The sequence below is a fragment of the Lissotriton vulgaris genome, chromosome 1_1, assembly GCF_964263255.1.
Source record: "Lissotriton vulgaris chromosome 1_1, aLisVul1.2, whole genome shotgun sequence".
Classification (NCBI taxonomy): domain Eukaryota; kingdom Metazoa; phylum Chordata; class Amphibia; order Caudata; family Salamandridae; genus Lissotriton; species Lissotriton vulgaris.
In genome coordinates, this window is record NC_141685.1 from 356,454,094 (window position 1) to 356,480,314 (window position 26,221).

General features: G+C 42.9%; 1 protein-coding gene across 5 annotated transcripts in view; it reads left to right on the forward strand.

Moving 5' to 3' along the window:
• The window catches only part of ELAVL4 (ELAV like RNA binding protein 4), a 161,390-nt gene that overhangs the window by 45,794 nt on the left and 89,375 nt on the right, over positions 1 to 26,221 (forward strand). For all 5 annotated transcript variants that reach the window (XM_086952408.1, XM_086952407.1, XM_086952411.1 and 2 more), the window contains exon 2: positions 19,058 to 19,298. In XM_086952408.1, the coding sequence (XP_086808534.1) occupies positions 19,058 to 19,298 (241 nt within the window). The remainder of the gene's footprint in view (positions 1 to 19,057; positions 19,299 to 26,221) is intronic.

A 26,221-nucleotide genomic window follows, 5' to 3' on the forward strand; every position in this document is an offset into this window, starting at 1 on the left:
CGGGGGTACACACGGGTATATGGCGTCCACCCACTCTTTTCACAGGGTGGACGCCGACCCCCCCGGCTCTTTTCACAGGGTGGACGCCGACCCCCCCGGCTAAGAAGTTGGGCCCCACAGAAATATGTTGAACTTGTCCCTGTGTAATTTTGAGACACAGGGACACGTTCAGCAGCACCTGCACATTGTCTGCTTTCGATTCTCAGCCGCAACGTGCAGGCTGCGAGGGGGCTTTTTTTTCCACCTCCAGCTGGGCAACGATAAAGACAGAAGTTAAGGGGCCATCAGGCCTCTTTTTGATCTAGTATGGGACTGGAGGCCTCCTGGAACCTCACAAATGCAAATACACCGGGGAGTAAACAAAAGCACACAGCTTGTTATCTCTTCACAGGTACTTAAGAGATGCATGCTTTACTTTGTTGTATATAAGTGCATGCACTGTAAGAATGTGAGATGGGCCGTCTGTCTCAGTATTCACACAAATAACAATTTAAACAGCACTATTGTATCTATTTTATAGCACTACTCATCCCAATGCAGAGTGTTAAGCACTTACACAACATACACATTATCCATTCCAAATACATCATGTAAGTGTACAAGATGTGTTGCATGAGACAGTCAGGGTTACATGGTGTAGGAGTCAAATACCCTTCATAGCTCACTGTGGTTACAATTTATGAACTGCAAGTATCAAAAGGATCTTTGTGTTCAAAGCAGTAATCCACTTACCTATCTACTTAACATTAAAATCTGTGATCTGCATGTCCCATGAAAAGCTTTGCAGGAGACAACTTTTTCTAAAAAACATATTTTATTGAATTTTCAGTTGGCATATGTTATAACATACACATATCAGAACATCACTTCCTGTGATGCCACGTATAATGTCACTCGTCGTGACGTCATGTGCTTTGATAGCACTCGACACAATGCCACTTGAATACTGCCTGTCCCCCCATTTCTTTTTTTAGGACTTGTGCCCTGCAAAAACTCTAGCAGTCGTTCTGAACATAGAGAGTGGTTCTGATTGGTCCAAATTTTGACCAGTTGGAATTTGAGTTTTATCCATTCAACAAATCAAACTTTGTTCCTGTGTTAAAACCATTATGGATGTCTAGAGCAATCTATAGTGCACTGCCGAATTAGTTGGGAAGGAATCATAGTACAACATTACTTGAATTTCCATGCCAAAACGGGTGGATTCTACCTGTTTCCCACCCATTCCAGTGTAAAGATTTGTGCAAGCTTTGCAGTGATTAGATGTTGGTGAGTGGTGGGAGAAAGTATGGCTCACCACTATAGAAATCATGCCTGAGAAACACACTGCTGAGATTACAGCCTTGCAGACACGACTAATTTGCCTGATGACGTTCTACATTCAAACAAACTTTCCCCCTCACCAAGCTGGTGTATAATAAAGCATGGACTTGTTTGTTATAACCAATTTAATGGTACTTAATTTACAGACCTCAAAAGGATGAAAGGGTGAATCTGCCCTGCTGAAATTCAAACTCTTGATCTTCTGATCACTGAAGTTGTCAGCAACAAGTGATAACTCACTGAGACAGTTTAACAATTTTTTAAACCCAATCTTGGGATTATGGTGCCGACAAAGATTGGCTGAACTCTGATCAGATTTAGACCCAACTGGTCTAAATGTGGATGATCTTTGATGGAGTCACCAAAGGTTCTCACTTAAACATATTAGGATGTGTGATTTCCAATCCCACTCACTCCCCTTTTCTCATAATCCCTTCTGGCACCCTTCTGGTATGCCTGGGAATACCACCTATATAGATGGTTGACGCCCACTGGGCATAGTAGCGCGTTTATAAATTTTATTTCATTCATTCATTCATTAGTATTCAAGTGCGTCGAGAGAAGTTGCACAGAATTGTTTACATCTCTGGTAATCATGCGCTCTCAGAGGCTTAGTTGCGTCAGGGCAAATATAATATAACACCTCCTGTAGATTGCTCATCAAGGCGGAGTTTAGTCAAAACAAAGATTTTTCTTTGTTCACCTTTGTAGTCTGAGCTGGAAACTCCCTACTTCACAAAGTAATGTATACACAGTACCAAACTGTATTTTCCTTTCTCGCAATTGTGGTGGAGAACGGAATCAATAATCATACAGTCCAATAAGCCTATTAGAACCAACCTTCACCCCGAGGCCTCGAGGTACCAACAGAACCAAGAAAAAAATGTGGAAGCTGGACTAGCGGTTCCAGCACACCTGGCAAGTGTGTGCTGTGTCAGTCCATAACACCCATGCCACCTTCACCAGGGGAGAAAATAAGCCCAACAAAAACTAAAGAGTGACGAAGACCATTCGACGCACCTTGGAACTTTTCGTATGCTAGGTCACATCACAGGGGCAGACATCTGGGAGCTTCAGGTGTCCTGGAGTGGGGCTGCACCAATAATTATCGCCAGCAGTGGAAGCATCCAGCATTACCGCAGTGATGTCTTCTGGAACTTTGTGAGAAAAAGCATAATGGGAAAAGCTGTCAATAAATGTATGAGATTTTTGTGGTAGGTATCTATAGTCTCTTTCTAAAAGAACCAATCTGCAAGGAGCTATCCTGGACCAGACAGAAGCCAATTTTAAACTTAGATTAATTTTTTTCAGCAGGTGAATAATCTCGAATATTTACTTGTGATCAATAAAATGCATAATGTCCCATAAACAATTCTTGCTAAATCCCTGGCAGAGGGTTTGGAAACCAATAACAAGATTTCTTTCACTGATCTAGATGCATGTCAAGATCCTGGAGTTGTAGAATGCCTGGCTTCCTATGTATGATAACCCTTGCCGTGAAGGCATCCTGTGTTTTCATTCTTAATTTTTCTTCATTCTGAAATGCTTAATCTGGATTCCTTCAGGGTACTTATGTGACTGAAAAGGATTTTTCTTTCATGGCGTTTTTTCCAGAATCATTCCCTGTAGATGTATTTCCTCATTAATGCTTTCATAATCAAACAAACATCCCGCGACTTACCTGTGTTCAAGGGCAGTAAAGATAATTTTGGAAGACGACTATCTCAAGCACATATCCGTCTTATCCAGGATATACTCACTCAATCTAATCTAATGTAGGGGTGGGCGGAATTTGCGTAGTCGCGTTACGCAAAGCTCTGCGAAATGGTAATAAATCCCTGCGAGCACGCAAAAGTTCAGCGAACACGCTGAATTGCTTGTTCCACCCGTTCACGATGCATTTTTCCTGTTCGCAAACACTGTTTGCGTGCTTGGGGTGAAATATCTTGCAAACACATATTTTGAAAGCGCAAATAAGTAAAAAAAATTCCTCAAAGCTGCGGATCTCAGATTTTTTGGCAATTCCGCATTCTCGTCGGAACGCAAGATTACCCAAATTCCACGAGCGGAACGGAATTTACCGCCCAGGCCTAATCTAATGTGCCTTGTGGCTACTAAGGACATAACACTTGTAAGATGCAAAGATATTTAAGAATTGCATTTGGCATTCTGAGGCCTCCACCTACTTGCATAAATTTAAAAGGCTATGAAAGGTATGTCTACCCGGTAACTGAAATAACAGACCAGACGAGAAGTGTAAATCAGCAACCACTGTGAACGCTCATGTGTAGAGGGTGTTAATTACCATGCTGATGTAGAGCTCTGTGTCACATATTCTTTCAGCTAATCTTACCCCACTGTTAGTTTACCTCTGCTAGGCATCTGGACCGCTCACGCTACTTGCACTGCGATCATATATGTGCTAATTTTGCTGTGCTCCAAATTTTTCCTTTACTGCTTGCCAGCTACATCACACCAAGACACACTTTCCTTTTATTGGCCTGTTTCACCTGGTAACAATATTATTAGAAGCAGATGAATCATAGCGTTCGACATTTGTTGTGTGAAAACCTAGCGCTGGTGAGGAGAGATGCTGCTCTTTGTGGTGGGACTGGAGTGCTTTTAAGAGTACAGCTGTCGAGATTGCAACTAGCAAAGAAGGAGTATCAAAGAGGCAAGAAGCAATTCACACCGAATATATTACTCTGTTTTTTATGGCTGAGACAAGTAATTTATTCTATTAACTGAAGATGATAACATAACAGTCTTAAATAAATAGGTTGAAGGTAGATGCCCCCACCCCCTCAAAACAGTATTACATTTGTCACCATGTTGAAAGGAAATGGGTGTAAGAAATATTAGAGCATTGGAATGTTGGGAGCTCCATTGAAGACAATGGAGTGCTCAGGCTTCTAACGGACGGTAGAAGCCTGTAGCTCCGCATTCCAATGGTTTTTCACTGCTGTTGCTCTGAACGAAAGGCCTCACGGAGTCCGAAGGGATTTCAATCCCATGGGGCACTGTGAGGCCTTTGTTTGACACATTAGACCATTCTGCCCTCGATAGGTGGAATGTTCTAATAGCCTTAGAGCCCTCTGTAGCGGGCTCTTCCGGCCATTAAAGTCCCGCTCCCTTGCTAAAGGCCTTCTCCTCTGGGGCAGGCCTTTAATCGCAGTAGAGCCCGCTACGGTGGGCTCTATGGCTATATTAAAACACCCAGAACAAAAATTTCAAGTCAAGAAATTGTACAGCTTTGATAGGCCAAAACATGTTCTAAGTAAGACATTTATCTTTACCTTGTCAGATGATGCTAAGATGGTTAGGTAATGCAAGTACACACTGCTTGCACCTGTGCATTGTTTGCAGGTCAAGTGCTCAGAGCCTGGCCTCTCATTCTTCTGTGATTGGTAAATAGAGTTACCTATAGTTTGGCAACAGTAGCACATATGTACAGTACTACAAAACAGCAAAAAAATAAATGAAGTCGAAAGCGAAATAAAAAACTATTATTTGAGGTCATCTGACCTAGGCCCTAATTCTGGAGAAATAATACAAGTCTTTAATTTTAATGTATGGAATAGTAGATAAAAGAGTGTTTGATTGAAGATCAGATATCAAGACAACATCAAATCAAGGTCAGTTGATATCTTGAAATTGCTGTCCAGTGAGCTTGTAATATTGAAATGTGAGAATGCACATTTCCTAGTCTTGCTCTGCCTTATTTATTTGGTCTTCCTTAAAGGTAGTGTAAGTGACATTTGAATATTTAGAGACTGGCACGTTATGGTTATTTTGAGGGCATAACTTTTTCCAAGTAAATGATATGCAGCAAAATATATGCATGATATTAAAACATTGTCAACAATGCCCTGGTTACAGAAGAAGAGCTGCATCAGAGTGCATGTGGTAGACACGTGTTGATGAATAATAATTGAGGAGAAGAGACAACATTGGTGCTAATAGAAGAGTATCTGAGAATGTAGTAGGAAAGAGGGAATTGACACATTGGAAAATCTACATGAAAGGGGAAATTGGTTCTCAGCCCAGATGGAAAACTTAGTATTATGAGGTGGCCAGCACCTCTTTTGAAAGGAGTGGGTGTCTCCAGAAATAATACGGTCACATTGTTTGGGAATGACATAATGACTTCCATATTTTGGTTATATTCCATGTATGACTTGCCAGTATGAGCACCCTCTGGGATTTTGAGATGCCAGGCATTGATTCCAATGTACCTCTTGTGATGTGATGTTGTTCATTGTCTTTCTGTTTTCAAAATATTAAGTGTCTTATAGTTTGAGAACTTTTTCAGTTAGAGTTGTGGCTTGCGAGGTCTGGTAAAGAATAGTCTATGTATACTATGCTAGACCAAGTGTCAGTTTTGGCAAGATTAATCCCTAGACCAGTCCCAGTCTTCCCAAGCAGAAAGCTGTCGAGGATGGCTCAAAAGAGATGCTAAACAATTCAAGTATGCCCAGCTGATGTTATATGCGGGTCATGAGCAAAATATTGCTGTTATGACTTTCCGTTGACTGGAGTTTCCCAGGCTGTTTAATATGCCCCTTTAAAAAAAAAAGTCCACCATGAGTTAGTTTGCTTTTGTTGCTAACCTATTGGTTGGAGGCATGAGCCCCCTGTTTGGATAGTGCTGATGGTTGCCTCCACCAACACTTCAGTTCTTGTGCAAATTTTATTCCAGCTGTCCTCTAAGGTTTAATTTCGCTTTGAGGTTTCTTATCATGAGCTTCATCTTGATATGCGTGTAACTGGCGACCTGACTTCTGCAAGTCATGCTTACAGTAGATGTATTCAAGCATGTAACCTTGCCCAGAGTAGAAGAAAGTAGGATCTCCCAGCAATTTCTTCATAATGCTTAGATTCAACTATTACTGGCCTGTTTTAGAACGGACTGACCATGAGTTATGGCAGAGCTGGAAAGGCAGCAGCCCCATTCCTGTCGTATAGCATGACAATCAGGGGTGTCTGCCCAGAAGATGCCCACATTGTGTCGTAAGGTATGTCCTGATAAAAGGGAGGGGCATGTCCTTCGTAGTTGAATAAGCTATAGGATTGCCTCAGCGGTCTGATAGGGCCAGTGTTCAGAATGCTTTGGTCCTCTCTGCATAGTGATGGGGAAGTAACTAGAACATGTATGTAGCCCCTCGAAGGAGCTACCTAACTCTTGCACAGTGAGTAACTCTGAAAATATTCAAGTTTGTCGTCACAGTACTCAGCGTTACTGAATACAGTATAGGTCTATGTGAGTTTAGTCCTAGAAATGCACCAGTCAGGAATTCAGCCTTACCCTTCGTCGGGGATCCGTTTAGGAAAGAGGGGTAAGGCAATTAATTTGGCAGTTTTGAGCTAAGCTTGTAAAGGTCAGACTACTGGTGCTGAGAAGTGAGCCTCTTCAACTTAATCCGTGCAGGAGAACGGGGACTCCGTCAATATGAATGATGTCACCCCCTCTTTCTGTTTTTTATGCAGCTATTAAAACTAGAGACCGCATTGGGCTGTGCTCTAAGTCCTGCAGGCCCCAAGAAAATTGATTTAAAAAAAATGCTTATAAGTAGTGGTGTAGTGTGTGGGTGAGCCACAGGGGCGGTTGCTCCGGGCGCAAAATTTTTAGAGGGATTTTAAGGGGTGCAGAATTTTCAAAAAAAGTGGAAGGGCACTTGCCTTGCCCCGGGTGCTGGGAACCCACGCTTCGCTGAGGCTTATAAGATAACATATTAGTAACACATGTACACAAAGGGAGTGTAGAAGCACGCTGTGCCTAAAAATTACAAAAACAAGTATTTACAATGCATTTTTTTAACTTTTACCTATTGGTATTGTAAATGACAATGACTTTTATTATTCAGGTTTTTTTAAACCCATAAATAAAAGGCATTGTCATTTACAATGCCAATAGGTCAAAAGCTCGCAATTACGAGACCTATTGCATTGCAAATGCTTGTTTTGTAAAGGTTCCCGTGAAAGTGCACAGTGCGCTAAATATTGCAGGAACGCATGTCGTGCCTGCGTAAGAGAAAGTCATTAAAGAAAAGAAAGTAGTGCTTACAGAGTAAATAAGACATACTGTGTAACATCCAAAGTAAAAGGGCAAGTCCTCATGGTAGGTTATAGATGAAGAGAAGGCGGTACTAAGGAGGGACAACTAAGCCTATTTACCAATCAGAAGCCAGCATTTACAAAGGACAATGGCACAAGCCAATGAAAAATATGGGCGGAGAGTGGAGGAGCTTCAAGTCCATATTCGAATACAGGATGTATCACAGAGCAGCGAATGCGCTGCCCAGGCTCGACCTAAAAAAAGAGAAACGCAAGACCGTTGTCAGAGTGATATTTTTCATTTAACTGTTGTGATGAGAAGCCTGGACCCTGACATTGTGAGTTGATGCTTGCGCTGCCCAGGCTCAACCTAAAAATAGGGGGGACGCAGGAGGCACAACAGCGGATGGAATTTATACGAGGTCTTTCCAGAATGACAGCAGTATTCTGCAAAGATAGTTTACTGCCTGAAGTGTATTGTTTAGTTGGCATTTCATGTCTCTATTCTAAAAATGTTTTCTTAGCTTGGGAATTACTTCAAACCATTATTACTTAATTGAAATGTAGGTGATCGACATAAATTATGTATCTTAATTTGGAGGTTATGCAGAGTGTAAACATCTGTAGGTTGAAGGCTCTTTGAGCATATACTTCTGAAGATGCACACCAGCTTTTCTTTTTTAGGCAGGAGGCACTAGACGTTTTAAGGTAAACATGAAGTTATTTTAGCATTCTTCCACCTGAATTGTCATATACGCCAATGTAAGGTAATGGGGAAATTAGAGGAAAACAATTAAGGTGAATTGGAAATCTTTTTCCAGCCGCAAGTGCACTCTGAAAAGACCACTCCCCTCCGCAGTGTGTTTTATGGTACATAAAATAGAGAACTTTTTTTGAGACCCCTAAGACCAATACAATGCTTTAAAGTTTTGTCCAAATGAAATAAATGTATTGAGGGTGTTACTCTTAGAAATAACTATCTTTTTCTACAGTTGGGAAAAATATGGAATTATCACTTCAATCTCTGCCTTATTCTGATGATTTTTAATCCTCAAAATGTATTGGCCTCTACCAAAATGTATCCATTGATGATCAAAACAAGGATAATTCTTAACCCCTTCGCTGCGGGGGGTTTTCACCTCCTGTGCGGGGGGAGGGGGGCCGCGCGCAGTGGCCCCATGCTGGTGACGAGCTCAGCTCGTCATGGAGTACAGCTGAGCTGTCCTCATGACGAGCTGAGCTCGTCACGGCCGCACCCGTTTTTGGAACGTTCAGCACAGCGGGGAAATTAGTCCCGCGTGCGAATGTTCCAACGGCCGTGACGAGCTCAGCTCATCATGAGTGCAGCTCCACTGTACTCCATGACGAGCTGAGCTCGTCAGCAGCATGGATGTGGTTAAGGACCCTTGATACACTCACCAAATCGACTCGGGTTCCTTTTGAAAAGAGTTTGGCAGACAGAATACTCTTTTGCAAACGTGATGCGTGACGGATATCCCGTCCACCGTATTATAGGTGCATTTTAGCCAATGTCACTTGCAGTAAGGAGGATGGGCTAGCCTTCACGTTTTGATGGAGTATCCCGTCCACCTAACTCTAAGTAAAGCCATTTATGTTTTATTGACCAAGAGATCAATTTTTTGGGGCTTTTCATGTGGAAGATCCAATTCGAGTGGATGTTAATGGAACAATCCTTCGGTGGCATAGTCCGATCACGATATTCTAATAGCACTTGTTAAAAAATACGATCATTGACTGGTGAATAGAGTTGGTCTTACCTGTTTAAGGCCCGCTTGCTATTAATCTTGGTTCTTGTTAGTGGTAAATATAGCTTGAATTCATAAGTTGGATTTTGGTTGTGCCTGTGTGCACCAGTCTGTGGTGGCTATTTAGTCATTTACCAGTAGAGGCTTTTGTCATTTTCCCATAGCATGCATTAAAGATGCTCTTCAGGAACCAAAGGAGTGCTAATCAGATGCTTTAGTTTCACAATATGCACAAAAATCACCCCAGAAGTTCTCTAGATGGAAGAGAGACATCTATCTGTGCGAGAGATCCTAAGTTTGTTTAAAGACACCATCGTGTTATGCAGAGTAATCCAGTGGTGTAAAGAAAGTTGAGTGGACCCCCCTGCAAAGTACTGTTCCATACCCAGTCAGGATCTCTCCGGCCAGGAACCTACCACCCGTGCACATTGTCAGAGGAGGCCCTGCAGCACGGGGGCTGCGGTGGCTAATGCTACCCCACCGGAGTAGGCCTCTTTCTTGCAATCTTTTGGAAAATGTAACTTTTATTCCTTCAATATATTTATATACAACTCTTTATGATTTCTGCTGAATTCTGTTATGGTAGTACACTAATTACAGCATCTAAACCGAGCCTCAGTGTAAAAGGTGTGTTTAAATTGCTCCCATTTACATCTAATTATCAAATAGTCCCTGTTCTTTTCTTTATTTGACTGTGGCCCAGTTAGTTTCCTAGAACACTTTTTAATTATGATGAAACAGGAGACAATGCTAAGGGCACAGGACTCTTTTTTTAATATAAATATATATATATATATATATATATATATATACACATACAATTGTATTGGGTTTATTTTTTTACTCTTAAGGCAGTGTTGCTAAACATTATCTGCGGATCACTGGGGTTTCACTACGACTATTCGGAAGGTCAGTGACTGTTTAGAAAATTAATAATAATAACAGATTGCTAAAGTGTAGATAAATAAAGTAGCTAAATTGAAAATGTAAAGCATTCAGTAAATGTGAATATATTTGGAACAGGAGGCTTAAAATTAAGTTAGTGTCCTCAGATTAAATAATTGGAGCCATAGAAGACCGTCAAACAGAATATAGTATGGATGATAGATAGCCTCATTTCAATTTAGTAAAGCTCCAAACTTCCCATTAAAATTATGTTATGTTTTTTATATTTGTTGCTGACTTAAATATTTCAGCATTTGCTTATATGTTTGATGAATGCTTGTTTCTGTATTTTCGTGCATTGTTTTGAGGTTCAAACCATCAGTATTGCTTAGTCTGGGATTCCTGGATTCCAATATTGACTCATTGTGGGTTCCTGGGTTCCTTTAGTGATTAAGTAGGGGCCCAAAGAAGTAAAAAAGTGAAGAACAAAGGCTCTAGGGGATATGCCTTTGGGTGTGCTTACTTGATGTAACTGTGATGTAAGGCGTTGTCTGTCATGTTGTGTAGGGCGTAGAGTTCTGTGAGCAGTCCGCCTGAAGTACTCTTGAATATGTGTTGAAACGGTGAAAGGAAGGTGCTCATGTAAAACAGTGAAGCATTGTTTACTTATCTTCTTGCAAACAATTCGCAAATATGTGCTACAAATACCAGGTTTGTTTTTAGAAAGTTGGACCCCAGAAAGTGCCCACCTATCAGAAACCTCTGGTGGGTGACCCTGTTGTGCATATTCTTGGCTTGGCTCGTGCCAACAGTGCCGGGTGAGCACTTTGCCTAAAGTGCCGTATAAATGAGACCAGTCGGAACAAGTAAAGTGGAAATACGTTGTAAGCATTTTACTTTGTAAGCATTTCAGCTGATTACCAAAAGCGCATGCGTATGGGAAGTAGTAGCAAAGAAGGGCTGCTTTATGCACACTTACATGTCCAACTAACTATTATTAAAATTGCAAAGAGAGCATAGTCTGTCCTATTTGTACTAAATATATGTGTCTGGGCCCTAAATATTTACATTTTATTCCTATTTTAAATGTTTTGGGATTAAATCACAAAGGCCTGTAAGAGAACTTAAAGGAGTACCACATTAGTACTGCATTACATGCTGCAAAGCATCTTTGTGAATAACCCCCTTTGAAGGCGCATCCAAGAAGCAGACTTTTAGGGGAGGATTCAGTAGCAGGAGTAAAAGGTGTTTGCGTGTTCCCTAAAGCTAAATGATTCTGGCCAACTCAACAATCGAAGTCCACCCACCATGTCAGTGAAGTGACCTGTATTTTTATTTGTAGTAAATACCTACCTCCTGATTGCTTTCTTCATTGCACACTGATTTCTAAAACCAAGTTAAAAGGATCCCACCTCATTGTAATTGGCACTACATTTTGATTCTCTGAAACCTGAAAGAAAGAAATCGGAATGTGAAGCCGCGGTGGTGTTATTGTGCTGGTGGCTGGTGGCACATCACCCAATACTTGATTGTTAATGGTCTATATTTCATTCATCATCGTGATATAAATTTAGCTCTAAATTCTGCCAATTGTTAATTGTCCTATCAAGCCTAGTTTTGGACTACGGCTCTAGATGTTGTGGTTCACCATAAAGGCAGAAGCCTCTTTTTGATCCATACGGGAGGAACAAAGTAAAAATAGAAACATCAAGTAAAATCAAATGCAAAGATTCGTTTCAGTTGTTGATAGAAGGCAAGTTCCCACTTTGCAATTCCATGACCTGGCCGAATGGAAGAGAAGAACCAGGAAATGCCTGTCCATGGGAAGGGTCTTTCTCATCTTTGTGACAAGACACAACTCAGAAGAGAGGGTACATTAGTGGCAGGTAAAGTGGAGCTTGAAAAGGAGATATAGCAACACGAAGCTTCTTGGCAAGGATGCAACAGGGATTATTCTAAAGAATGTTCCTTGCCTGACCGTTGCGCCTGACCATATGGTATTATGTGCTGTCAGTATGGTTGTGCAATCAATTTCCCACCTTCTCCGCGAACGCCTCCCTAGTGAGAGCAGGTGGAGTATGAAACCAGTATAAACACGCCAGACTATAATCCGACTTCTAAAAGGTCTTTGGAACATTACATCAAAGTGAGCTGCCCTTGTGAAAAGACCTAGGAGCAGACTATCGATAATATACCGAATTGTGAGATAGACGTAAGCTCTACCTCATGGCGGTGATATCTTATGCCATCTAACAGATAGAAGGGACCTTTCAGGCAAGTGGCATTTCATATGTCCCTAAACCTTAATGAAGCAATTGATCCACCAGCAAAGTGCTTTGTTCAAATATTTTCGGACAGCACTCTGACAACCCATACTAAAAGTATATAACTTGAACCATCTTGCCGGAGTGGAGTAAAGATAATATAATCTATGTATGTATTTGCACCAGTGACTGCTTTTTGATACTTAACAGAATCACTTCTTGATATTGTGCTATTTATGGAACATTTGTGTGCTTGAGGAGAGGTAAGCACAGTCAAGCTACACTTTAAGGCCCTCACTTAGTATGGGTGTGTACGGAGCTCACATGATGCATCCCTACTCAAAGGACCTGTATTAAAGTGCTACCCTTGAAGTCCAGAATTGTTTAGATACTATACTAAAAGAGAGACATGTCATGAAAAATTCCCTTCCTCCCTTTTTTGCACGTTCCACATTTTTCAAATTTGGTATAAAATTACTTGGATTATGTTATTTTACATTTCCGAGGTTGGACTCTACAGCCCCTCACTCTCCGGTACCCCATCCCATCACGTGGAATCTAGGCCATTTTGGAGAATAATCCCATGGTCAGTTATAGCTCCTCACTGCTGCCTCAACTTTTAATGGGAATCCCCTTTGTCCTGTGCTAAAAGTTGGGATGATGCATATCATACCTTTGTATACATCTTTCCATTGCCTGTGTAGAATTTTAGTTGCCTGTTGGAAAGATTCTGCACTTTTTAACACCCCACCTGTTTCTACACCGATGTACTTGTTATGCACAAAGACAGAAACTATGGCTTTACCAGTTCTGACTGCGCATCCAAAAACGGTAGGGCTTCTGTGACACCATGGACTAGTGGCATGAATTATATATTATTCACCTGGGTTGCAATTGATGTCACCAAAAGTAGCCCAAAGGGCCTTCTCATGTCTGTTGAAGACAGTAGGAGAGAGGCGCCAGCTTCAGTATCTTCCACGCTTGCATGTGGTATAGTCCGGTGTAAACAAACATATAGACAGAGAGAGAGGAATAGACCGAGATAGTTATTTATAGGCATTTTAATTGCATGCATTTCAAGCACGTTCTACCAGCTGAGTGAAAGTCACCTTTTCCTCTGTGTATTTTCATAACCTTTCCTTTATTTGCTCACATTATAAACATCAGTGCACTTCCTCATTAGCTTTGTCCTCTTTTGACCTATTTAGCTTGTGTTTTCTCTTCTTATGTGCGTATGTGAGGACTGTGATTCTCGCTGAACTGAGCTCGCGAGCTCCACGCACCTACCGCTGTCTCATACTTAGGGATGGAATTTGCTCCCGCTTAGACGTATGAGATCAAATGCACATGAAAGCAATGAAAGGATCAAGGGGATCTTCAAACAAAAACAGAAGAAGCCTATCATACCGCTTCAAGAGACTCATTGGCAATCAATATGAGCAGGAATTCCTGACAGACATGAGAGCTCAGACCGCTTTAGTATGCATAATGGATGCTACCATCTTCCCTTGTTCGTGGAAGTGCCGCTGATCTTTGATTTTCTCTTGATACCTCAGTGGGCAGAAAACACCATACAGGGTGGGATATGTGTCAGCCAAGCCACTAGCATGAATAGATAAATTATGAACGGATTTCTCTGTTAGTGGTTTTGTGTTCTCAGTTTAATTCATGAGGTGTTTGCAAAAGGTGCAAGTGTTGACAAAAACTCTAAACTCTTACTTTGATCACTTCCTATTTTCCTGGTTGGTTGCTTTCCTACCAGTTTTACTCTGTTGTGTCCATCCCATGCTTTTTATTTATTCAGCAGATTTAATTGCCTCTGTCATTCCTAGGGATTCAAGGCTTAATTTGATCAATCTTGTTTAAAGAACAAAGCTTCCATGAGATTCATCCTTATGCACAGGTTTTGGGGGAATTGTCTTAGGAAAAATATGCTGTCCATTTTCCTTCATTTTTTCCCTTTGGGAATTCAAATGTATTTGTTCTGTTCTATGTTCTGCTCCTTGTCCTGTAGAGAACATTTGTGGTAATCTTGCAGCGGCTTCGAAATTGTAGGTGTACTTGAATGCATTGTATTGAATAATTTTCGCTCTATCTGCTGATCCGCCAATCTGCTCGTCTATTTATTTGATTGGTTTGTATAATGCTGATTTGTTTCATTCTAGCACTTGAAAGTTATTAGTTGTGGGTCAGTCCTAACGCCTTATGTTGAATGATGAGGAGCGAGCTAAGGATTGGTGTTGGAAGCTCTTTAGCAGAGTTGAAGGGGTCATGAGAGGAGTTGGAAGAGGTTTTGCATCGCTTTTTAAAGGGATGTTTTATCCCTGGTACTCTCATGAAGCAGGTACACAGCTTCCTAAAAAGTAATTCCTCACACGCTCTCATCAATGTTGGCAGAGTGTTTGGTTTATCAGATTTTAAAGTGTGGGACCTGTTCGCTGGGTGTTTCGCTCACATTCTTAGCCTAGGTTTATCTCATATTCTTGCAAACTAACCTCATTTAGTGATTAGATTGTCAGTTCTTAAAGGCATGGATGTATTCTAGCCCTGTTTTGTGAAGATATTTTTGACCCTTCCCCCAAATGCTTTGACCAAGGAACATATTGTTTTGACTGTTTTTATTCTCTTGGCCACAAGTATATTTGTGTCAGTGGGTGATCATGCATCTGTGGTTCAGACAAAGCTTGGTGCTTGGATATGAATTCACTGAAGCTTCTGAATTTAGTGATTTGGATCATCTGTTGTAGATCATGGTGCACTGTTCTAGCCTGGACTGTGACAAGGATCTTGTAGACTCGAATCTACATTGTGCCCTCCCCGTCTCGGTGAATGGGAGGACCTCTTTCAGCATCTTGTTTGGAGGAGGCTTGTGATTGTTAGGATGTGGTGATCAGAAGAGAGGGTTTGTTAAGATGATATTCCAAATTTTTTGACTTCTCTGTAAGGTGTACTCGATGAGCCCCAAAATATAAGTATCTACCCACGCAATTATTTTGAAATTTTATAGAGCATACAAATAATTCTACCATGTTTCAGTATGTAGGCTTTAAATACGTTTCATCCTTACTTAGCACCTCAGTACTTACTTATCTGTTTGTATCTTTGCTTATCTATCTTACCATATACATATCTTTCCTTCTCTTAGTTCCGCCTTTATTTCGCGTGTCCTACCTTCTCAAATGAGTCATTGTTTGAAGGTCTAAGCTGCTCTCATCAATGTCATTTCTACATCCTGCCTTTCTCATGGGACTAGATTAATAGCTGAGTGAGTCAGAATTTCCGGGTATGCGGCACACATGGCTTGTTCCTACTGCTGTTCAGTGCGTGGCTGGTGATCTGTTATTGGAACAATCAACTTCCCTCCTTCATTCAGCTCAAAAATCGGAGATTACTGAGATCCAGGGATATTTTTGGAGAGCTGACGTTTGTTGATTGTTTTTACACTGTAGATAAACAGACTACCTAGGGAGAATTTCTTCTTCCTTGCTTAAAATGGCAGCATTTAATAACTTGGAAAATCACTAATCCTCACTCTCAAGAGGTGCAATGTGCACAAATGTTTGTTAAATTTTGAGCGGGAAGGTCCATTCTCATAGCAATGAGGTCAATATGACCTGCCATGGTCAAAGAAGGTAGTCCTATGCACTAACCCTCTGCATTCAAAATAAAATCAGGTAACAAACAAGCCAGTTTCCTTAAAAATTTGTGAAGTGGAAGTAAAAATCGAGATTCTGAAAATTTTGCCGGGAGAAAGTCAAACTGGCAAATACCTACCTAGGCAGAAGCACGTATGCCGACCTCGAATGTATCTGACATCTCCCTGCAGAAGTCTACTTCCGATGCTTAGCCTCTTAGCTTGAGCGACAGCCCTGTAGGCCGCTGTATCTAGTGGGAGAGCAGTCATGTGATAGTGATAGCTAAGTGTAGCCGAAACCCAAAAATCGAATAGAGTAACTTAAGAATTTCATTATTTTATCTAATTTAGCTCCGTTGATGATCTGGGTATAACCATCCGTGAGTCCCAGTCATGAGCTTGCTGTAGTGTTCTAATCAGGCTTTGTATTTTATTCGGTGTTGTAGGCAGGCTACTACCGCTAAATGTGTCTGCACTTGCTTTCCTTCCTGCTCAGCGGCCGAGCAGTTTTAGTCAGAATTATCATTTTGGGGCAGAAGAGGCTTGGAATCTATTGTAAAACTACTTCATGCCAGTCTTGCCTAAAACAAATAGTACAAACCTCTAGTTGGTTGTATGTCACAATATTGACCAGAAATGTATTGTCGTACAAGAATATAGATGTCAAACTATAGACATCTAAAATAGTGACTTCACATAACTATAATGTTTGTAGTCGACGAAATACACCAATGTTGACTACAACAATTTTGACAGGAAAAATATATGTTTAATAATATCCACAGCCGAAATATCTAATACAGAAATTAAGTATTTGAAAAAAAACATTAAACTTAAAATATATAGTATAAATATAGAGTTCATAAATAGCAAATATTTAATGAAAAAACAAATATTACTGTATTCATATACAGAGCAAAGTGTGCATACACAATTCGTTTTTTTAGGACTTCTTGGGAGGATGTGGTCAACATGCTTTGAGAGCAGCTCTGTTCAAGGCTCCTACCAAACCCTTCCAATGAAAATAAAGGGAACAGCAACTATGGTACTGGACATAATCTCCCTCAATCTGACTGCTGTAGTTCTCTTTTTGGTACCATTACATGCCTTTGTGACTTGGCCTCAAACTATCCAAAAGGGGAATATGGACAGAGTATTCATGTTTAGTTAGTACTAATACAAAAAAGGACTGTGCCCTCGGCACTTTGGCTAATAGTGAGTTGGATGTATCAGGGCTGATTAACGAAGTTGCGTAAGAGTACGGTATAGAGTATTTATGTAGTTCTACTTAGCATACTTGTGATTTAAATCGTTAACATGTTACGTGATTTCCCAAAATGGCACCACTACCCACATGTCATATAATAACATGTCGTTGGCAGCATAATTTTACAGCAAGCCCGCGCGAATAATGCAAAAGGCCAGAACGTGAGTGGCTGTTGCTCGTGTCATGTGCGTGTTCCATGTGTTATCCTGCTAAAAATACACAATGCTATGAGCTAACTGCCTAAGCATGAACATTTGTTTCACTTTGCTGTCGTGATCACATGTTGTTTCATTTACAGCTTTGCTTGTTCACAAAGAGATGCATACACCTAGGCTTCCTCAAGGATGCAATAAATGAACTAGCTCTTTCTCAGCAGTATCAACTATGTCATATTTGAGTCCAGCACTTAACGCACACACTTACTCTTCTAAGTTATTTTATAATGCACCCTCTTGGCTGTTCACCTTAACTCTGCTGCAGTCTGTTCAAAAACAAAAGTTGATGGATAGAATGCAGAACAATGTCATACAGTCACCCCAGTACAGAGATCGGGGCCTAAATCCATCTATTTTTTGCTCACCATGCCATTTCAGTTTGAACCCAGCCATATGCAAATCAGTCTTGCCCCTGTGCCCCATGGGAACAGTTCAGCCCGAACTGCCAAGCCAGGTCCTCTCTGGACTGGAAACAAGCATTCTAGGACCGGCTTTGGGCTTTCAGCCCTCATCAGCCAGGATAGCTTGATTCCAGTGGCATGGAGAGCAAAGGACTCATGTCTGAGCATACCCGGAGTGAGCTAAAGAATGATAATGGATTAAACCCAGATCAGTTGGCTGGGAGTGAGTGCTTGCAATGTTCAACACTCTGTTCATCATCCCCTTTGGTTTTGCTTTGTTTGCCCTAAGTTCGCAGGGTATGCCAAGATGTGGGTCCCTTGATCTTGCCACTGGATTCAAGCTTGTCTGGCTGATGACGGCTGATTAGCCAGAAACAGGTGCCAGAATGCTTGTTTCCTGTCCAGGGAAGACATGGTTTGGCAGTTCGGGCTGGACTGTTCCCATGAGGCACCGGGTCAGACTGATTTGCATATGGCCATGTCTGAACTGGGGTGGTGGAGTGAGCTAAAGAATGATGATGGATTAAACCCAGATCAGTTGACTGGGGGTGAGTGCTTGCAATGTTCAACACTCCGTCCATCATCCCCTTGTGCTCCTAGCTTCGACAAAGTTACCCAACTATTACCAAACACTTTCCATAAAATGTGCCACTGTTTGCGTTGCCATTCTATGTGCAGGGTATGTATGGTCCCCCGTGCAGCCCCAAGCTTGCATCCATGGGGTGGGGGGAGAGGGTGAGGGTGGAGGATGCTAATAGTGAAAATACAGGTATTGTGGTCTCTGCAGTATGTTGCAAGATGAATAGGTTTCCCCAGCGCACATGTGAGCGTCTAACAGTTCCCATTTACTGTAATAAAAATAATGATTTAAATGACACCTAATTTTCCTCCATTGTATTTGAATTTTAATTTTGCAGCATTCAAGCGCACACAGATTACAAAAAAATCCCTTGCTGAAGCAAGAAATTAACCTTAAATTAACAAAATGATAGTGCTTTTACCTCTGCATCTACTGTTTTGTTCACAGTGTGACAGCTTTACATGACCCACTTTAGAAAAAATAAGAGGGAATTTAGTGTGTTTTCATTGAAGGTTGGAAGGCGGACTCAGACTGCCTGTGGATGCTGTGCTTGGTCTCCAAGTCAGACATTCATTAGCAAGTCTAAATTGACATAAAAAATCACAAGTGAAATAGTCTTTTTTTCAGTTTCATCCACATATACTATCATTATTATATTTATTTTTTAGATAATTAGCACCATGGAACCTCAGGTGTCAAATGGCCCTACGTCTAATACGAGCAATGGACCCTCCAGCAACAGTAGAAACTGCCCTTCACCAATGCAAACAGGGGCTGCCACGGATGACAGCAAAACCAACCTCATAGTCAACTATTTGCCACAGAATATGACCCAGGAGGAGTTCAGGAGCCTGTTTGGGAGCATTGGCGAAATAGAATCCTGCAAACTTGTGCGAGACAAAATTACAGGTATGCCCTTTTTTGTGTATTAATCTCTGGCCTACTCGGTATGTAATCCTTTGGGGTGGGAGCAGGGAGGGCGGTGTTGAGTGTTGTATCGTTAAAACGAACAGAGGAGGGGTAAGAATGCAAACCACGTTTCTGTTCTGAACTAGTGGGGAGGGCTAGAAAGAAAAGGGGGCATCTGAAACAAATTTTCAGTCAACTAACACCCTACGTCAATATACATACAGTGGAAAGGGGAACTTACTTGTAAGTGAGTTATGTTTGTTGTTTTCAATCTTCTATTGTCAAAGAATAGTTTTGTAAGCTGTTTCCAAACCTACCTACTCGTTTTTATAGTTTGTTCTGTAAACTGATTCTAGTAATATGTTCACTCCATATAGAGGCACCTGAGAGAGCTTCCCTAAGGAAAACATAGTCTGCAAAAACATCTTCGGTAAAACTAAAGACCCATATAATATATATAGATAATACACACAAATGTGATTCATATTTCGGACTCACATAAATATCTCCCTACAAAAAATTACCTGTATTTAATTCTTAAATCAATTATTTTGGGTCTGAGTTATTTTTTTAATTATGACTTCAGGCTTAATATATTTGAGTTTAAGTACCTGATAGTGGGTACAGGTGCAGGTCGAATTTTCTATTGGGAGATATTAATGTATGCTTGAGATTTTGAGAGTCTCTGAAATGCAGCATTATGCTTTTGCCAAATTTGTATTTGCAGTCTGTTTTTTTACCTTACCCCTGGAAAAAGTATTTGAGTTATCTAATCCATGGGTACCAGCCGCTAGTACTCAAGTGCTGCACCAAGCAGGGAATTCACTCTAACCAGTGAGTAAGAAAATTACCTTCTCATCCGTTGTAGGTATATGTATTGCATGACAATACTCTGTTGAAATCATGAATACCTGAATGCATACAACACTTGAGGACTAATTCTGAATCTGCCATTGACACCAAAATATTTGTGTGGTTAGCTGGTGGTAGGGATATTGGAAGAGCTGCAGACATGATGGTGCCTTTGATAGGCCTGCAAAGCGTGGGAAGATGCTAGTATTATGCCAGCTCTATTGCAGGGCTTCCCAGTCTTTGCAGTCAGTGGCCGGCCCATAGTTACTTCATATTCCCTATACCAGTCCACATCTGCTGATCCAGAAGATTTTTCTCTGTTCATAATTCCACGGGTGAAATTGGGGGGAGGGGGTAATTTCAGAATCATTGACTTTAACCTTTAAACTAGCACTGGCAAAGCCCAAAGGTCTGGCCTTGGCAGCTTGGTACAATGGTCAATTTCTTCTTCATTGCAAGCTTATGCCACAAAAATAAAAAGGGAAAAAAACAAAATACGCAACCACCTAAATGTGGCTTCCATGTGCTGCAAGAACACTTATAGATGTAAAACCTGTCCGCTAAAGCTGCTTTTTTGTTAGTGATTTTTTTAAATAAAAAACCTTTAATTGCTTCATGCTTTGCATTATTATTTGTGAAGGAGACAAAAAGAAATCCTCACCTAAACAAGTACTCACATTGCAGGCAGCTGCAGTGTTATAATGTGGCTCAATTATAACTAAAACTTTAAAAGGAGACAGAAAGTAAATCACCATCTAACTGGGCATCCGAATTGCGGGCAAAATAAATAACTAGTACGGTATTTAAAGTTATTATTAAAAAAAATAAGAGGCAAACTTTTAACTTGCTTTGCAACTGAAAAGAAACTAACTGTGTTTAGGCGCTTGTGAAGAATGTGCCAGACTAGTGGAAGAAGCCCACTTTGTCCTACAGCCAGCGTACGTATCTATATTACGCATGATCTTTTGGAAAAACAATAGTCTGGCGACCCCACTAAGGCGACCTCAAAGGACAGACCAAAAAAGTCTTACTTTTATGCTTTTCCAGAGTAGGTTTCATGTGCGATTCTACAGTGGATCCCTTTTGTGGGACCAACTTTCAGGACCCTGGTGATATGGCTGAGATACCCGCCACCCCCTCTCAACACAATCCCCAAAGGAGGGAAACCGGAAACAGTTCTTGAAGTTTTTTGGAAGAGGGAGGGAGTGACCCTCCCGGCCGTATTTATTAAAACAAAAAATTAAAACATTAAACAGTTTCATATTAATGTACAATTTCATTACCACATTGCGATGTTTGGCTAACCTTAACAAATTCTCTAATACAGAGGTTCTCCTAGCCGAACTAACATCCTACCAAAACATTTTCTTGAAATATTGAAATTGTACATCCTAACGTTTAAGGGCCAACGGCAAGGTCGTAACCGGTGTCAAGATCCCTAACCAGACTTACCCCCCCCCCCCCACTTGGGAGGGGCGACAGCACTGAGGCGTACTTCAAGTGCAAACTACCAATTTCCCTTGACTTGACGGGGGCACCAATAAACTCGACGCCAGTTAAAGGTCGTTCGAGGACTCGTGTGAGGTTATCTAGAAGGTATCGTAGACCTCCCCCCAAACCCCGCACAACTTACCACATCTGCCGTCGCAGACGTTACTGGCCCCGGGAAATTCCCCAGGAGGGGGCTGTAACCCCTCCTACACAGGAAGGGGCCTTGACCGCCTTTCCTTTTCTTTCGGCGACCCATCCTTAGAAGGGACCGCCTCCCCGTTGAGGGGCCAAAGGCCACCTCTCCCGAGCGCTCCCATCCGTGTTGGGTGACGCCCACTCATAGGGATCTTCCAATTAGTGCTCACCGATCATGACCTTACCGCCCGACCAAAAATAAATACGACAATTCTAACTAAATTACTAAATGACAAAATTACTTAAAAGACAGTAACCACAACCACTTTATTAAAACATGCTTGCTGATGAACACTAAAGCAGGATTACTTTATTTGTAAAACATACCACCAATTGACCATTCTTTATTGCATATTCAAAAGATATCACAATACTAATCACCTGTAAACAAAGAATCAGAGTTACCACATCAACTTTATTCAAAACAACTTGCTGTCCTCAGGGGCTGGTGGGTGGGTCAAAATTGGCTCTTCGTTCCGTCTCGAGCTCACGTACAGCGAGGAGGTGCAGCTTCAGAGCACAGGAACAAGAGGATGCCTTCGGGTCTTGCGTCCCTTTTTATCCGTCTTCAGGGCGGGCGTAAACCCGCCCCTGCCTGCCCCGAGGGCGTGGCCAGCCGCGTCAGTGTCTAGGCCAGCCCACTCTAGGGCGGGAAAAAGCGCGCCCCGGCTACGCCGCTTCGGGCATACCAGCCGAGCCGCGCTTCCCGCCCAAAATGGCTTCCCGGGGGGATCGAGGTACTCTGCCATACGTTCGGGGGGACCGAGTGGTCGCCCCTTTCCATATGGCTGAGATACCCGCCACCCCCTCTCAACACAATCCCCAAAGGAGGGAAACCGGAAACAGTTCTTGAAGTTTTTTGGAAGAGGGAGGGAGTGACCCTCCCGGCCGTATTTATTAAAACAAAAAATTAAAACATTAAACAGTTTCATATTAATGTACAATTTCATTACCACATTGCGATGTTTGGCTAACCTTAACAAATTCTCTAATACAGAGGTTCTCCTAGCCGAACTAACATCCTACCAAAACATTTTCTTGAAATATTGAAATTGTACATCCTAACGTTTAAGGGCCAACGGCAAGGTCGTAACCGGTGTCAAGATCCCTAACCAGACTTACCCCCCCCCCCACTTGGGAGGGGCGACAGCACTGAGGCGTACTTCAAGTGCAAACTACCAATTTCCCTTGACTTGACGGGGGCACCAATAAACTCAACGCCAGTTAAAGGTCGTTCGAGGACTCGTGTGAGGTTATCTAGAAGGTATCGTAGACCTCCCCCCAAACCCCGCACAACTTACCACATCTGCCGTCGCAGATGTTACTGGCCCCGGGAAATTCCCCAGGAGGGGGCTGTAACCCCTCCTACACAGGAAGGGGCCTTGACCGCCTTTCCTTTTCTTTCGGCGACCCATCCTTAGAAGGGACCGCCTCCCCGTTGAGGGGCCAAAGGCCACCTCTCCCGAGCGCTCCCATCCGTGTTGGGTGACGCCCACTCATAGGGATCTTCCAATTAGTGCTCACCGATCATGACCTTACCGCCACAGGCCGGATAGTTGACCGGCTATCCGGACCCCCCACAAAGCTCCTACCTAAAGGTCATGTTGTAACGTTTTTAACCATGCTAAGAAGTCTCCTATGAGTAACTCATTCCCCACCCGAGACAAATGCACACCATCCCCTAAATACACACTGTCATCATTAATACAGCCATGCGAAATAGAATGCAATGTCCTGGAACGGAACAACCTACTCACTTTGTTATTAAGTTTTCTAACAGAATGATTCAAAGCGGGAATAGAAATAGCCCCCCGCCACACCTTCCGTGGGATCATATGGGACCACGCAATTATGCACCCCGGAACTCTCCTCGCCAACCAACTTACCGTGGAAAGCATTGCCTCCAGGAGCAGTCGTCTACCGGTGGTGACCAAATCATTGCCCCCTAAATGCACTATGACTATAGACGGCGGTGACCTCGTCCGCCCTAACAGACCCTCGAAAAATGACTGAAACTGGTCAATACAGAGACCGCCTCTTCCGTGGAAGGACACCCTGTACCCGTATTCCCCAGCTATGTGAATCATATCACCTGCTTTGAATACGTCCGCGGCACGCCTCACGTATGAGTGGCCCACGACCCACACCTCCTTTCTCACAGCCGGTGATGTCTGACCGCTGGCCTGGTGTTGGGTCGACTGCATAGTCCGCCCCGCCTCGTAGGCTTGCGTAACTGAAAACCAAACAAAAACAAGAAGCGTGAGTACATTATTACAGCTTCACAACATGTGCAACCGCACGTATCTCTTATAACAATTGGAGGACCAACGCCCCACTCGTTTCACTTGTTCAACGTTAAGACCCCTGGCTGTAGCTTCCGTAGCAGCCCCTATCCGAAAGGAATGGGTCCCAAATTCGCCCGGGTTCAAGCCCGCAGCGGCAACTGACATCGCAAGCACCCGCTGAAACTGAAATTTCGTCAGTGGGGTGGCGTCTGCGTGTCTTAACAAAGTCCCCCCCCATGATGCCACCCTTCGTGCTAGGTAATCTTCTAAACACTTTACCGGACACATGGAGGACCCGGGAATCCTGCGTATGATTACGCAGTCACCCATCCCATCTTGATCAGTCTTGGACCTTACAAAGGAGACAGTCATTGTCTCTCCCCTGATCTGAACGTGTTCCTGGCACAAACCCCCTGCCACATCCAGTTTGTTCCTCGCAACTAGTTCGCTTACCCGCATTGCCCCGTGAAACGCCAGCGTAAAAGCGGCTCGGAACAGAACCGCCTCAAACTGAGATGAACATGTGGCCGGGAGTGTGGCCAACAACTGGGACAATCTATCCAAACCTATCGGGCGCCTTTCATCTACTCTGCGACCCTTAAGGCGTTGCCACCCACGCAGCGCTTTCTGTACAACGAAAGATGCTGTCGGGTCCTGGATAGCGTGTGCTCTGGCAACAAAGGAAATGGCAGCACGATGCCTCTGGGCCGTAGCCACCGATTTCCCAGCCCTACGTAAGGACATCAGAAAATTCACTACCCATTCCTCGTGACCCCAAAGCCGCTCTCTATCAGTCCCCAAAAAGGCTAAATAGGACCGAAACGCCCCTTCGTATGCCTTCCTCGTCCTTGGTGCTAGACTCTCTCCCACGAGGTGACGAAGTTCGGGGCACCGAGAGACCAGAGAGCTTCGGGAAAGGGTGCCGGCTCTGGGTCCGCTGAGGGAAGGAAACCCGAGAAAGCCTGCATTTGAAAACGAGACAGTGCATCAGCTGCCTGATTCATTACCCCTGGGACATGTTTTGCTCTGAATAGCACATTTAGTTGCATACACAGTAAAACAATTTCTTTGAGCAGTCTTAAAATCAGTTTACAACGTGCTGCCTGACTGTTGATGCACTCAACCACGGTCATATTGTCCGACCAAAATATGACAGAGTGATCTTTGAACCCTTCGGGCCAGGTTCTCAGGGCCACCAAAATGGGAAAAAGTTCCAGGAAAGCAATATTAGTCGTCAGACCACTGTCATGCCACCATGTCGGCCACCTCTGTGCTGACCATTTTGTGCCAAAGATGGCACCAAAACCAATGCTTCCTGCTGAATCTGTCCATAGCCCCAGCTCGTCAGAGGACACGGCTGGTGTGTTCCAGACCACTCGACCATTAAAATCCGCCAGAAATGCTAACCAAATACGCATGTCCTGGCGGACCTCAGCCGATAGTCTCGTGCGATGATGGCCCTCCTTTAGGCCGACCATAGCTTGGGAAATTGACCGGGAAAAGGGGCGGGCCATTGGTATCACCCTCAGGGCAAAATTCAACTGTCCCACCAACTGCTGTAATTGATGCAGCGTAACTTTAGATGCAGTTATACATACTTGCAGGGCTGCCCTGAACTTCCCCACTTTGTCAGCTGGCAAACGAAAACAACCCTCACCGGAATCCAACTCGATCCCCAGAAACTCGAGGCAAGTCGCAGGACCCACCGTCTTACCTGGTGCCAAAGGCACACCAAACTGTTTCATTAACACACAAAATTCGGCCAAGGCCTGGCCACATTCGAGATCCCCGGCTGCCCCAAGGAACAAAAAATCATCAAGGTAATGCATTACATGTTGGAAACCCGTCTTCTTTGTGAAGACCCATTGTAGAAAACTACTAAATTTCTCGAAATAGGCACAAGATATAGAGCACCCCATCGACATACACCTATCCATGTAAAAACAACCCTGAAACATGAATCCCAGGAGACGCTGGTCGTCTGGGTGTACCGGGAGCAGTCGGAACGCTGATTCGATATCTGATTTCGCCATCAGCGCCCCGGGCCCCAGGCGATTCAAAATGGCTACGGCCTCATCGAAGGATGCGTACCGCACCGGA